Source organism: Scheffersomyces spartinae, assembly GCF_019049425.1.
Source record: "Scheffersomyces spartinae strain ARV_011 chromosome Unknown scaffold_1, whole genome shotgun sequence".
Lineage (NCBI taxonomy): Eukaryota > Fungi > Ascomycota > Pichiomycetes > Serinales > Debaryomycetaceae > Lizanozyma > Lizanozyma spartinae.
The window spans coordinates 546,136-560,644 of record NW_025065048.1 but is presented as its reverse complement, the minus strand read 5'-3'; the positions used below and the strand labels follow the sequence as shown (position 1 = coordinate 560,644).

At 36.9% G+C, this 14,509-nt stretch overlaps 9 protein-coding genes across 9 annotated transcripts; 6 read left to right on the top strand and 3 right to left on the bottom strand.

The window, feature by feature from the left end:
• Positions 1-68: 68 nt before the first annotated feature.
• Positions 69-1,655, bottom strand: RIO1 (protein kinase; the record flags this gene model as incomplete). The annotated part of the gene is made up of 1 exon (XM_043191084.1): positions 69-1,655. One exon carries the CDS (start codon positions 1,653-1,655, stop codon positions 69-71), a length of 1,587 nt encoding a protein of 528 aa, XP_043051761.1.
• Positions 1,656-1,902: 247 nt separating this feature from the next.
• On the top strand, positions 1,903-2,676 carry KQ657_000228 (uncharacterized protein; the record flags this gene model as incomplete). Its single annotated transcript, XM_043191083.1, has 1 exon — positions 1,903-2,676. One exon carries the CDS (start codon positions 1,903-1,905, stop codon positions 2,674-2,676), a length of 774 nt encoding a protein of 257 aa, XP_043051760.1.
• A 304-nt stretch (positions 2,677-2,980) lies between these two features.
• On the top strand, positions 2,981-4,678 carry RTC5 (TLD domain-containing protein; the record flags this gene model as incomplete). Its single annotated transcript, XM_043191082.1, has 1 exon — positions 2,981-4,678. One exon carries the CDS (start codon positions 2,981-2,983, stop codon positions 4,676-4,678), a length of 1,698 nt encoding a protein of 565 aa, XP_043051759.1.
• A 311-nt stretch (positions 4,679-4,989) lies between these two features.
• Positions 4,990-7,080, top strand: ESF1 (pre-rRNA-processing protein ESF1; the record flags this gene model as incomplete). Its single annotated transcript, XM_043191081.1, has 1 exon — positions 4,990-7,080. The coding sequence occupies one exon, from the start codon at positions 4,990-4,992 to the stop codon at positions 7,078-7,080; it is 2,091 nt and encodes a 696-aa protein (XP_043051758.1).
• Positions 7,081-7,334: 254 nt separating this feature from the next.
• On the top strand, positions 7,335-7,988 carry ERP5 (Erp5p; the record flags this gene model as incomplete). Its single annotated transcript, XM_043191080.1, has 1 exon — positions 7,335-7,988. One exon carries the CDS (start codon positions 7,335-7,337, stop codon positions 7,986-7,988), a length of 654 nt encoding a protein of 217 aa, XP_043051757.1.
• Positions 7,989-8,176: 188 nt separating this feature from the next.
• On the top strand, positions 8,177-9,440 carry UBA4 (Uba4p; the record flags this gene model as incomplete). The annotated part of the gene is made up of 3 exons (XM_043191079.1): positions 8,177-9,283; positions 9,351-9,371; positions 9,417-9,440. 3 exons carry the CDS (start codon positions 8,177-8,179, stop codon positions 9,438-9,440), a joined length of 1,152 nt encoding a protein of 383 aa, XP_043051756.1.
• A 52-nt stretch (positions 9,441-9,492) lies between these two features.
• Positions 9,493-11,046, bottom strand: KQ657_000223 (transcription factor TFIIIC subunit; the record flags this gene model as incomplete). The annotated part of the gene is made up of 1 exon (XM_043191078.1): positions 9,493-11,046. One exon carries the CDS (start codon positions 11,044-11,046, stop codon positions 9,493-9,495), a length of 1,554 nt encoding a protein of 517 aa, XP_043051755.1.
• A 241-nt stretch (positions 11,047-11,287) lies between these two features.
• On the top strand, positions 11,288-12,538 carry KQ657_000222 (uncharacterized protein; the record flags this gene model as incomplete). The annotated part of the gene is made up of 1 exon (XM_043191077.1): positions 11,288-12,538. The coding sequence occupies one exon, from the start codon at positions 11,288-11,290 to the stop codon at positions 12,536-12,538; it is 1,251 nt and encodes a 416-aa protein (XP_043051754.1).
• A 114-nt stretch (positions 12,539-12,652) lies between these two features.
• On the bottom strand, positions 12,653-14,293 carry ALP1 (Alp1p; the record flags this gene model as incomplete). Its single annotated transcript, XM_043191076.1, has 1 exon — positions 12,653-14,293. One exon carries the CDS (start codon positions 14,291-14,293, stop codon positions 12,653-12,655), a length of 1,641 nt encoding a protein of 546 aa, XP_043051753.1.
• Positions 14,294-14,509: the final 216 nt, after the last annotated feature.

Below are 14,509 nucleotides of genomic sequence, written 5' to 3'. Positions count from 1 at the left end.
GGTTTGCGCAGTGATTACTAAAATAGGTATGCTGTTGTGATTGTTATGCTAAAACTATGAATTTATACCTATTTAGTACTCTTTCTCTTGTTAACCAATTTCTTCTTGAGATTTTTCTTCATCTTTGTCTTTCTCTTTTCCTGCTTAGCCAATTTTGCACTCTCCTTTCTCTTCTTCTTGTCTTCCTTCTCTTCGTATTTCTTTCCCTTTAACACCGCGTTCTTCTTGGGACGTTTCTTCTTTTCCTCTCCACTTTCAGGATCAGTTTCTTCATCTTCGTCGTCGTCCTCTTCGTCATCATTATCTTCGTCATCGTCAGAATCCTCATCTGAATCTTCATCCGAACCTGTTTCTGATCCCTCATCTTCATCAGTGTCATCTTCTGCCTCCTCTGCCAATGCTCCATCTATAGTTTTCGGTATGCGACGAGAACGCTTTTCAGGAACAAGATCTGTTAAGGTATCAAGCTTCCCCTCTCTGAATTTCTGGAAATCACGTTCATCAAGAGCATTCAACAGTCGAACTAAATGTAATGATCTGAAAATTTCGTCTTGAACTTCGTCTTCGTTATCTTCATCATCTCCCTTTAATGGTAATGTCTCAAGATACTTTGATAATGACTCATCAGTATTATCTACTATATTGAGCTTCTCGTTGCTTTCTGTAATGTACTTAAAAATCAACCTCTCTGGATAAACATTGATCTTCTTTTTGGAAAAGAAATCATTCACGTTCTTAATATCCATCCGCAAGAAATCTAATGACATGGGATGTTCAGGTTCAACAGACTGAGAAACATCGATAATATACAACTTGTCGTTGTGTACAATGGAATTGTATTCACTCAAATCAGCATGAACTAAACGACAATCACGATACATACGTCTCATATAGAAAAGCATTTGATGGTAGTAGTGAACAATTTCATCAATATCTCTAAATGGGTGATCTCTTAATTTAGGTGATGGCTGACCATTTCCTTTTGTTAAAAATTCCATCACCAACACATGCGATCTCAAATCAATGGGTTCAGGACAAGGTATTCCACTCAAGAAAATACGTTTAAGATTTCTAAATTCCTTTTCAGCCCATAATTTGACCATTTTTCTAGGGTTACTCTGATTTTTCAGGTTTCTAAATCTAAATTCACCATCAACATACCGTTCTCTGTCTTTAAAAACCAAGATGGAGGTCTTGAAAATCTTTACAGCAAATTCTCTCTTAGTACCGTCGTTTCCTTCGTGATCCGCTTGATAAACATTGGCTTCTTTCCCAGTGCTAATACATCCATTAATACCATTTATTACTCCTTTATTAATAAGTTTTGTTAAAAATCTCATGGTTCTTGGATCTAAGACTTGTTCGACTGTAGCCCTATTTGCTCTGTCTTTAGTAATTTTCGGTCCTTTCTTCCCTATATCATCAAGCTTGATTCTATCTGCATATTTTGTGACAATTGCAACTTTGTCATTCAACGTGTTAACGGACTCAGTATTATTGACCGCATTTGTAACAACTTCACCATCACTTGAGTCACTATCTGAATCTGAGTCTGAATCAAAATCTTCGTCGCTTTCAGACTTGTTTGTTAAATTGTATAAATCTAATGCTTCTGTTATCTCCATAACCGGAGCTTTATCCTCGTCTTTGGCCATACTTGTAAGTACAATCTAGCTTATATAGTATACGCTTTATGCTTTAGCATCATTAAGCATATGCGATGAGATCAAAAGTAATTTCCGGGCACTCTCTCTTTTTCATCACGTGATAACAACAGGAATTGATCATATAATTTTCATGATGGATCCACATACCAAGACCTTAACGTCAGTTGATAGGGTTTAAACTTAGTTTTTGACTTTCTCCTATTAACATATAAATAATAATAGAAAGACTTTACAAATGAGATCAAGACCTAGTACCCTTGTGAGGATTTTACCACTCAAGTTTTTTGGAGTGATACCGCTTTATTTGGGAGTGGAAGTCATCTTAGGAATCACTATTTTGAACAAGGCCGGAGGAGTTTATGGCTTTTTTTCATTGATCACAGGGCATCCCATTAACTTTTGGCAATGGGTTTATAATTTTCTCTGTGTTGCTGTGTTGCCAGTCTACGTTTCATCTTTAATGAATGTAACTACTAAGGGCAATACAAAGAAGTTCTCTCTTTGTTGCATCACTTACGTCTTAGACACTATAATTGGATTGTTCTTTACGCTTCATTTTGGCTTATGGTGGTATTTCACAGAGGGTAACGTTAACTATGGAGAACGTTCCAGAACTTCCGATAGTGTTGCAATGCATTTCAAAAGAGCTAACCAAATAGGTTCTTCTTCATCACAGAAGTATACAGAACCCCAAATGCCAATGCCAACATATGGTGAATCATCACTTAGTCGTGAAACTTTTATTATTCTTGCTTCCACCATCGTCGTCACACTTTTCCGGTTGTACTTCACATTGGCTATTGTGTCTTTCACGAGGTTATTATTGAAACAAGAATCTGTGGCCAGAAGAAGTAGTGAACGTAATGAAGTTCAGGCTCAAGGTTTTGAGGTATACGACGAAGGAGATGGATGGATAGCTTGGATCAAATATGAGTTTAGACATCTTCGTGATGACTTGGAACACCATTCAAAACACCTCTTGGATCGTTATTTTGCCATCCAACCATAACTTGGCAACCTGCTTGCCTAACTCCGTTAACCACATAATAATGCGCATATAAATATAGGAGTGGATTTCGCACACTTCCCCCACAACTTCTCTTAGGAGATTTCATGTATACTACTAACCCTTTTAATAGCCCTAATATTATTCAAAACTTGCTATATGATATCGTAAGCGCGGGTTCAATATCTCTGTGTTGTTCTACCATTTCCCAGCAAAACGTTGCATAATTACACTTTCCACATCGTCAAAGTTCGTTATCAACAAGACGTAACTAGACTCTTCACTAAACTGTTGACTTTATAAAACAATGGGTTTGTCTACTAGTACAATTGCAACCAACCCTGGTATGGTCACCAGAACAGAGTTGATAGGAAAGTTTCGCCAGGATCTTGTACGCAATGACAAGTTACGTATCTTTCTTACAGTTGATAAGGATAAACAATGGATAACAGAACATGAATTTGCAGAATACCTTCGGCTTCTGTCCAAAGTAAATCCCAGAATATTAAAGCTCCTATATAGCGCAACCAGCATTCTTGGAGGATTCCCCTTTCTTGCAAAGTCAGAACAGTTATCTAGACCAGAGTTATGGATCGCTTGCCAGATCCATTGTGGAGACCATGGATTGTTTGATTTACAGGAATATGCCAAATTGGTATTCCAATCATTTGCATTGGCTTCCAATCTGACTGATGATATAAAGCAATCATTGGAAAAGACTATTCAAGAACCAAATGAAAAAAATGCTCCAGAATGTATTGAATCAGATGAAAAGGATGTAAGTGCTATAATATCCAGAGAGAGGGGTGAGAGTACTTACAAGTTACCTGAAAATGCCAGATGGGAAAGCTACCTTGAGCCGTTGGAAAAGCAAGTCATGAGAGCTTCAGATATGTTACTACTAACAACTCTCTTCTTGATAGTTAGTGCAAATGAACCACTTGATAAGCTCAATGCACAAGTGTGGAATACTTATGAACAATATGCCATGCTGCTAGTACGATATGTGGATGTACAAATAAATGCAAAGAATATTAATGATTATTGGATAAACCAAGATCAATTCATTTCCCTCCAACACTTCTTTGGTCTGGTATTGAAAAAATTATTCAAACCTTTAATTTTGAAGGTACAAGCCAAAGCTGATTCTGTAATTGACTGCACTATACGACATGCTTTAACTGAGGAAACAACATTGGTTAATAACTCCTCTTTTGCATACATGAGTCACGCTCTTTCCGGAATAATTGATGTGAATTATGATAATATGATCAAACTATATTGCGGTGCTGAATCTGGCTTTTCTATTCGGTCTTTGGAAATGAAGATCTTTAAATGGCGTGCTCCAACAATATTCATTATTGAGGGAAAGAGAATATCTGAAAAGGCACAGAAGAGTAACAAAAGGTATATTAATTTTGCCGAACGCTTTCCCTACAAGTTATCCACAAAGGACTGGCAAAAGAATGGTGAAACTATTTGTTACGCAGTAGTGATGAGATCGCCGTGGACAGTCTCCAATAAGAGCAATTTTGGGGATAGTGCAACTACAATTGTTTCCTTATCCCCAAGATTTGATGTTTATAAGGCTAAAAGGTCTGCCAATGTATATTTCAACACTTTAGGAATGGGAATTGGGTTTGGAAATGATCAACCAGTTATTAAGAATAGTGTTAAAAAATATATTGCTGGTGGCGTTTCATTGACTCTTGATTCTACACTTGAATTTGGCGTTTTTAGACACTTGCTGGGATCCAATTCCTTCTTTGAAACCTCTAATATATTACACGAGGATTTTGAAGACCGACTTATTATAACGGATGTTGAAGTTTGGGGGGTAGGAACATCGAAAGAACTTCAGGAACAAAAGAGACAGTGGGCATGGGAGAAGAAAGTAGCTGAAGAGCGACAAAGTGTGAATATTCGAAATATGGGGGAAGAAAGAGCTTTCTTGGAAATGGCAGGTGTAATCGGTAACCATGGTAGTAATGGTGGATCAGTATAGAAGTAAGTGAATCCCGAGCATTTTGGTCACGTGATCATTCACACTAAGTAGTCCTTTGCCATTTCTTTGGAGCCAAGCTGTACGAACATATATATATGACGTTAATATAGGAATAATATGAACAGGGATTGGGTATATCATGTGTATCAATAATATAGTTATTCAATTGAACTGTGGCTGTAAAACCTGATTGTGTGCCACTTTAGTGCGTACTATGGAGGTCTACCAGATGCGAACACATCAAAAGAGATGAGATTGAAAAATCTAGAAGCTCATCGCAAGATCAACCTCATCGTAGAAGAACATCAAAAATGGCTAAGAAGGAGGAACAAAAGAAGAAGCCTGTGACTTCTGATGAGCGTTTTAAATCTGTTCACAATGATCCTAGATTTAAATTACCCAGTCTGAAGGATTTCAAGGTCAAAGTTGATGATCGTTTTAACAAGAAAGTGTTGCAAAAGTTAAACTCTAATAGCTCTGGAAGAAAAACTAAGATTGACAGATATGGTAGAAAGATAGAAGAAAAAACCGTATCTTTGGATAAATATTATGAGGATGAAGAGGAAGGTAGTGAAGAGGAAAATGCCCCAAAGAAGAACAAGAAGGATGTTGAAGAAAGTGAGGACGAGGAAGGAGATAATGATGACGATGACGATGACGATGACGATGACGATGACGAAGACGAAGACGATGACGATGACGATGACGATGACGAATCTATTAGTTTGTTAGATCGTGCTAGAGGTGAAGGATACGATTCTAACAATTTGGATACTACAGATGATTCTGCCTCTGATTCTGATTCTGATTCTGAATCCGATTCTGATGCTGAAGTAGATGCCTTAGAAGAGGAAGGAGAATCTGATATTGAAATCGAAGAACTGAATCCCGAAGAAGGTGATCCCTCTGACACATTCGCCGTAGTTAACATGGATTGGGATAACTTATCAGCCGTTGATTTGATGGCCACTTTTGTTTCCTTTGTTCCTACTGGAGGTTCTATTAAATCTGTCACAATTTATCCTTCTGAGTTTGGTAAAGAACAGATGCAAAAGGAGGAAATTGAAGGTCCTCCTAAGGATTTATTCAAGAGCAAGAATAAGAAGAAAGACGATGAAGATTCTTCTGATTCTGATGATGATCTTGATGTTAACAATCCAGATGATTTTGCCAGAGCAACCCGTAAGTTGTATGAAGAAGAGGATGGGAAGGAAGATTATGATAGTAAGGCATTGAGAAGATACCAGTTACAGAGATTGAGATACTATTATGCTGTTGTAAGTTGTGACTCTATCTCTACTGCAAAGGCTATATACGATAACTGTGATGGAACTGAATTTGAGGCAACTGCCAATATATTTGATTTGAGATATGTTCCAGAAGGCATGGATTTTACTGATAATGAACCTAAGGAAACTTGTACTAAAGTTCCTTCAAATTACAGACCTCAAGCGACATTTGTCACCGATGCATTACAACATTCTAAAGTTAAGTTGACTTGGGATGAAACCCCTAAGGAAAGAATACAATTATCCACTAGACTGTTTTCACAAAATGAAATTGATGATATGGACTTTAAAGCATATTTGGCATCTGATACTGAAGATGAAGATGATCAAGCGGTTGCTGGAGATAAGTATAAAAACTTATTAGGAGGACTTTCATTGGGAGGTAAGAAGAGCGTGTCTAAGGATAAAGAGAATGAAGATAGCGAAGATGATGTTGATATGGAAATCACATTCACACCAGGGTTGGATGAAAATGCCAAGAGCGAGCACAAGAAAGAAGAAGAGGCTACTGAAGAATCTACCATTGAAGCTTATAGAAGAAAAGAGAAGGAGCGTCGTAAGAGAAGGATGGAAAAGTTCAAGCAACAGGATAAGGAAGATGATAATGATGATGATGGTGTCGAGGATGATGATTCTAAGAAACTGAAGGCAAAGAAGGATAAGACGGATAAGAAGAAGAAAAACTCCAAGGAAGACGCAAAGAAAAAAGCAGAATTAGAGTTGATCATGATGAATGAAGAAGACGGTGATTCCAAATCAGAGCATTTTAGCATGAAGGATGTTATTAAGGCAGAAAAGGCAAAGAATAAAAAGGGTAGAAAGAACAAGGCTAAGAATGTTGATGAAGAAATGACTCAAGATAATTTTGAAGTGGATTTAAATGATCCTCGTTTCAAGCAAGTGTTTGAAAGTCACGAATACTCAATTGACCCTACATCCAGTGAGTTCAAGAAGACAGAAACAATGAAGAAGATCATGAAGGAACGTTCAAAGAGACTGCATCGAGATGATGGTTCCCGTAAATCCAAGAAAGCTAAGGTCAATCAATCTGTGACTTCTGATAACCAACTATCATCCTTAGTTACAAAGTTGAAGAATAAGAATCGTCGATAGATGAGGGTGCATAGAATTAGCTAACGTATATACTACAGTATAATGTCTTTCTTCCAACTATGGCTAAGGAGGTTGTAAACAGCTGTAAGCACTTTCATTACCTAGGCTCTAATGGACAACTAGTATGGATCAAGTTTATCACGTGACAATAAATACGCGTTTGAAATGTGTTCTCTCGAAAATTTTTTCGTTGTTAAATAAACAGAATCAGCCTTCGTAAACTTACCTACTAGTGATCAGCACCACTATAAACGATGTTTAGCTTATTCAAACTTGTGGTGACATTGTTGGTCGCATTTACTCAGTTGGGGAGTGCTTTGCACTTTTATTTGGATACTGCCCAAACCCGTTGTTTCTATGAAGAATTACCTGCTAAGACTTTAGTAGTAACTAAGTTATTGGTCCATGAATTGATTGAAGGAACCAATCTGTATGCACCTAATGATCAATTAAGTTTGGTTATGACTGTCGATGAAACATTTGACAACAACCATAGAGTGGTTTCTCAAAAATCCACTACAAATGGGGATTTCACATTCACATCAACTGATGAAGGTGAACATAAGTTTTGTTTGACCCCACTCTACAATGATGGATCAATGGGTAAAAAACATAGAATTTACTTTGATCTTGTTGTTGGTTCTGCCGATGAATACGTTGATTCGAAGAGTTCTAATAAGGTTGATCACTTGACTAAACAAATTCAAAACTTGAACAGAAAACTACAAAACATCCACAGAGAACAGGAATCTATCAGAAACAAAGAAGCAATCTTTAGAGATCAATCTGAGTCCACCAATGGCCGGGTGTTGAAGTGGACTGTTGTTCAATTGATTGTTTTGGTTGGAACTTGTTTCTACCAATTACGTCATTTGAAGAGTTTCTTTGTTAAACAAAAGATTGTTTAAATGAAAGACTATTCTTAATAATATTATTTTTACATATAAATCATTGATAGTGTCAGTTAATTGAATTAAGTGTCACTCGTAACCAAAAATGGAATTTTGTGCACCGCACGACTTACATCATCACGTCTATAACTGTAGAACTTAAACAGTGAATGGTAATGAAGCCTGGTATTCATACATACCATAAAATGGAGGAAGATCTTCAGCAAAAGGTTAAACGTTTAGAAGAAGAAATCTGGCGTTTGAAAAATCAAGACACATACACAGCAGATCTGTGCTCTTCAAATGCTCCTCTCACTAATTTGCCACTAACTCAAGATGAATACAAAAGATATGGAAGACAGATGATCGTAGATGGGTTTGGATCCTTAGAAGCCCAATTGGAGCTTAAGGGTTCTAAGGTGTTGGTTATAGGGGCTGGTGGCTTGGGATGCCCTGCTTTAATGTACTTGGGAGGTTGCGGGATTGGAGAAATAGGTATAGTGGATAATGATACCGTAGATATTAGTAACTTACATCGACAAGTACTTCATACAACGGACGCAGTTGGCCTATTGAAATGTGAGAATGCCAAACGATATATCAATCGATTAAACCCTCATGTCAAGGTAGAAACTTATCCAGTTCGTTTAAGTAATGATAATGCATTTTCAATCATTGAACCATATGATCTTGTTCTTGATTGTACTGATACTCCAGCTGTTAGATATTTGATCAATGATGTTTGTGTTATTCTAGGGAAAACCATTGTTAGTGGCTCTGGAGTTAGAACAGATGCTCAATTGACTATTTTGAACTATCGTTCTTCAGGACCTTGTTATAGATGTTTTTATCCTACCCCACCATCACCAGAATCAGTAGGTTCCTGTGGAGATAACGGTGTTATTGGTCCATGTATTGGGTTGCTAGGAGTCTCCATGTGCGTGGAAGCCATTAAGGTCATCACTGCTTATTATGACAAGGACGAACCTTTCACCCCATTCCTAACCGTATACCAAGGTTATCCACATCAATCATTTAGAAGATTCAAAATGAGACCGAAGCAAGCCAAATGTGTAGTTTGTGGAAGTTCTCCAGTCATAACCCGTGAAACTATTGAATCAGGTGCCATTAACTATGCTGTATTCTGTGGTGCAACAAAGTATAATGTGTGTCAAGATTCTGAACGAATTACTGTTTCACAACTTGAGCAGTCATTATCAAAACAACAACAATCTTACATAATTGATGTGAGGCCACAACTGCAGTTCAAGATTACTCACCTTCCGAAATCAATAAACATTCCTTGGCAAGAAGTGCTCCAGAAATGTGGTAGCATTGACCGATATTTACCAGAAACATTTAATAAAGCCTCCGATGAAGTCTATCTCATTTGTCGTTACGGTAATGATTCACAATTGGCAACACGGAAGATGATTGACGAATTAGGTTTTCAAAAGGCAAAGGATGTAAAAGGTGGTATTAATAAATGGAGTGAATTAATAGATCATAATGTACCCATATACTAATTGGCTGGATCTAATCTTTCCACTAGAAGCATTCCTCCAAGAGTTCCCATAGAGTATATAGAGCTTCCAATAACATTTTCATTCCATTCTAAGCTTGAAATAGTGATCTCAGTGGGGGCAAGTGACGTAAGTGATGCCTCATCCGGCAGCACAGGCAAATAACTATGGTTGAATATTTGTTGTTTCAATTCATTATCAAAGTCAACTTTCCATAATCGAAGAGGAAGTGAAGATTTATTTGTAGTTTTATTCCCATTCAATAATTTCCGAGCAAAATTTAGAATAAAGACTTCACCCAAGGAGTTTCCCGCTAATAAAAGAGGATGTGAAAGCCATTTTGATGCCCCTAAAGCAGTAATTTGTCCACTCATTCTAAGTAATTGGTTTGGACTTTCCAGTGGTACACGAGGAAAGAAGGACCCCACGAAATCACCAAAAACACCAACACACACTCTAAGGGCCTTGTTGTAGGTGTATGCAACCATAGACATGTTTGTAGTCATATCAACTCTGTCTAAAATAAAAGAAGAGTATTCAAAAGCAAATGAAAATGTTCCTGTACTATTGACAATAACATAATTGTTTTCATCTTGCTCTGCAACAGCAACTGTGGTGATACTAGTCTCTGCTACCCTATGAATAAAGGAAGGTATGGATAAATCTGTGACATGGTGAGACCATGGGAAAATGAATTCAGCAATTGAACCATCAGAAAGACCCACAAGTGCTTTATCAACACCTAAGAACGAAAAGCACGTAATTCTTGTTTTTAACTCATACGAAAAGGATGGTTGTATGATTTCCATTACTGGTTCCTGCCCATTTAAAATAGCATCTGTTATCTTAATCAAATGGAGCTTCCCATCTGAGAAACTTCCCACTAAAACACCTATGGATTTCTCGTTATGAATTGGGACCCAATGCAAATCATGAGAAGGACCTAAATTTGTGGTTAAAAGGGTCTTCTTTAGTAATATAGTATTGGTTGAAGTGTCATATTCAAATATCTTGATAGCACTCGGTAATTCGTTGCAGTTACCCTTGTGGAATAATGATAACATTGGCAGGTTAATTGCATCATCAACATCGGATAAGATAACTGATACTGCCAAATATTGTACGGAAGTCAAAGGATTAGAGTTTATTAACCATTTCATGCTAGTTATCGGACCACCACAATTTATCATCAAACAATTTCTCTGGGTTTGTTCCTTCAAATACATAGGTATATCAGTTGATACATCCACCAGCTCAGGTTTGCCATTATCCTTTGTGATTTGAAGTGTACTTGTTGTTATGGGAACTGCTAAATCCTTCGATGGTTTACCAATAACGATGTCTTGCAAGTTCAAGTCTGTCACCGAAGACCAATCACTTTTGAAGTCATCACAGGAATCTTCACTGACATAAAATAACTTATCATGCCATGCTTCCCGGTATTTTAGAGTATACTGGAAATATTCACTATCTTCGCCATGGTATAGAAGAAACCGTTTGGAATAGGGGAGATCTCTCAAGTACTTGCCATTGGCTACTCGCTCCGAAAACATTTACCGAATGAATACAACCAAATAATATCACCAGGCAGAAGTAGATTTGATATAATAACAGTAGGTAAGTAATTGAAGTAAACTGTAACTACGTAGTCTTTGTTGATCTTGTGTGAAGTAGATAGGAACGTTTGTTGTTTTACTTTGTGTGCGAAAATCATATTTCGCGTTTACCCCATTAAATATATAAACTGTAATCAAAAGGTTAGGTTGCTACGTAGATGTAGTTTTGCTCGATACTATGAATGGTGCAGAAGAGGGTGGGCTAAAGGCATCGAAATCGTCTCCTAAACGCCAGAAGAAAAAGATCTCACTTCAAGATGATTTCTTTGCTCATTCAGATGAGCCAAAGTTGAAACGTAAGAAGTATAAAAGCAAACATATTCAAGAGGCATTCAATAAGATCAAATCTGATGATGGAGTTTTGACTTCAAATTTGAATATGAGCTCCAGCCAAGTTTCTAATTCAGTCCCTGCAACGACTCATGAAGATGGAGACGATAATGGAGGTTTGGAGGACATTAAAGCTGGCTCGTGTGAATACGACAATAATAACGGAATAGCCGTTCATAATAGTGATGATGATGATGACGATGATGTTCTATTGGAAGTGAGCTCTGAAGAATCAGATATAGAGCAATTCTTAAGATCAACATCAATGGAAATCGGTGATAAAGATGGGTATGATTTCTCGTACAAGAAGGAAAAGAAAAGAAAATATGTTATCCATGTTAAGAGTAAACTCGCCATTCCTCAAGGAGCTCCTCCTGGAAGCCCAACAGAAGCAAAGTTTCTGGTTAATGGAACAAAATTGTTTGATAGAATTCTAGAATTGATAATCTTACATTTTAATAGCATGTACCAAATGGCGGACTCCAATGAACGATTGCGAGCGGAACAAGCCGTTTTGGTTTGGGTCAATGGTCGAATGGAAGTGAAACCTTTCTTTAAGCCATCAACACTTAGAATTCCACTTCCAAGTGATGTGGTAGATTATGAGGATCCTCTGAAGTTTCCTACTACTGAATTTCAATGTCTACTTATACCGACAACCCATACGAAGGATTTCTTAGAAGTTTATCCTGAATTCAATAATGGACTATTGTATAGAGTTCGCGATGATGAAGATGAGCTTTATATTGGTGCTGGTAATCAGCAGAATAATACTCGTGGAAAGGATGTGGATGAGGACGATGATGATATTGAAATATTGGAAGTCGTAGAAGGGATACTACCAGAATCAATACCACAAGATACACCGCAAGTTTTCGTTATTGGCTTGAAAGGGGCAGATAACAAAAGAATAGAATGTCAAGTGTCGAAATCAACATCATTTAAAAGCATTTTAGATCACTACATTAAGGTAAAACAATTACAAAATATTGACTATTCAAAAGTTAAAATGATATTTGACGATGAACAAATACATTTAGACACCCTTGTGGAAGAAACAGAATTAGAAGAAGATTTTGAGGTACAAATAGTCCTATAATCAGTCTGTATTAGATAATAATTACATCACTAATGCACATTCCATATCATTAATTAATCAAAAAAATTTCCCTAATCTATATTTATACACCAAGCCAGCAGGCTATGACACTCGCTAAGTAAAATTTTCATACATCACATACTTGAATTTCAGCAATCCTGTCAAGGAATCCAAATGTGCATTCAACTCTTGGTCTTCTGGTGTTTCATAGTAAAGATCAGATTCAAAGTCCATATCTTGAACCTTGACAAACTTATCTTTGCATCTAGTCCAAACAAACCAAGCAATATAGCATAATGGGAAAATAGCCAACTCCAAGTATGATTGGAAGAAATCATTAGCTGAAAATGGTGATAATGTGGACCATCCTTGAACAAAAATGATAAAAGTTCCGAAAATAACCACAAACCAAGGACCCCATGGATAAGTCCAGTTAGGGAATAATAATTCACCTTCCCTTCCTTGGAATTTCAATCCTTGTCTGAATCTAATAGAAATTATACCAATAACCCACCATGAAATCAAGTTACTTAGACCAATGATAGCTTGTAACCAATTCCATAACTCACCAGCTCCAATGAAAGAAGATCCAAACCCTAATCCACCAAAGAACCAAGTAAAAATGACTGCAATATATGGAGTTTTCCATCTGTTAACTTTAGTCAAGATCTTTGGAGCATAACCTTGGGTACCCAAGTTATATGCCAAACGGGAACCAGCATATAACGCATGGTTACCAGCAGAAATGACTGAGGTAATAATGACAGCATTCATAAAGTCTGCACCGCCTTTAGCACCAACTAATTTGAACATAATTGTAAAAGGGGAGGTAATAATGGACTTTTTATTTAAGTTTTCATAGTTATATGGAATGTTCATACCAATGAAAAAAACTGTAAGGATGTAAAAGATCAAGATACGCCAGAACACGGTTCTGACAATCTTAGGCATAGTTCTTGTGGGGTTTTTCTGTTCACCAGCAGTCATAGTAATTGATTCAGTTCCACCATAAGCATAAGCAGCAGTTACAAAGACTTTGGCAAATCCTCTAAAGCCATTGACAAATGGAGCATCACCAACACCCCAATTTGAAAACCCAATATATTTATGTTCAATATTATGACCAGCATTGACCACAATTGAGATAATGAAAAAAATAATAATGGCAATCACTTTCAATAACGCTAACAAGTATTCGGCTTCCCCATAGAATCTAACATGGAAAACATTTAAAAACAAAAGGAAAAACCAAAAGATCAATGCCACAACCCAATAGTGGAAATCTGTCCAATAAGATAAAAGAAGTTGTAAAGCAGTTAAATCTGATGCCACACTTAAGGCATCATTTAACCAATAATTACTTAAGATAGCAAACCCCAAAGAATCACTACCAAACCTTTTAGCGTATGTTGTAAATGAACCAGAAACTGGATATTGAGTAGCCATTTCACCTAAACTTAACATAGTGAAATATACCATTATTCCAATGATTGTATAACAGATTAATAATGCACCTGGACCACCTCTAGACAATGAAACCCCAGTACCTAAAAATAATCCAGTACCAATAACACCTGCAATTGTAATCATGTTAATTTGACGAACAGATAAAGACCGGTTCAAGTTATCCTCCCCCAAGGGCTGTTTCCCATCACCCACTGCTCTTGGACCACCATTCTCTTGAGAATCAGTACTAGACCTCTCCAAGTCCAAGGTTGAATTGAAAAGAGTATTGTCGTTCTTCAATATAGACATATCCACAACTAAATACTAAAAGACGATCACCAGGGAAGAACTCATCGACTGGATTCTAATGCAGAGATTTTTAAAGGTTTCAAATACTAACGTTTTTGATTACAAAGCATTTTGAAGCCATTCCCCATTTTTACTTAAGGAATAATGCTCTTCCACAAGCTGCACATAAAAAGTAATGATTTATCCGAAAAAAATACTTTACGCCGTGCCATTTTA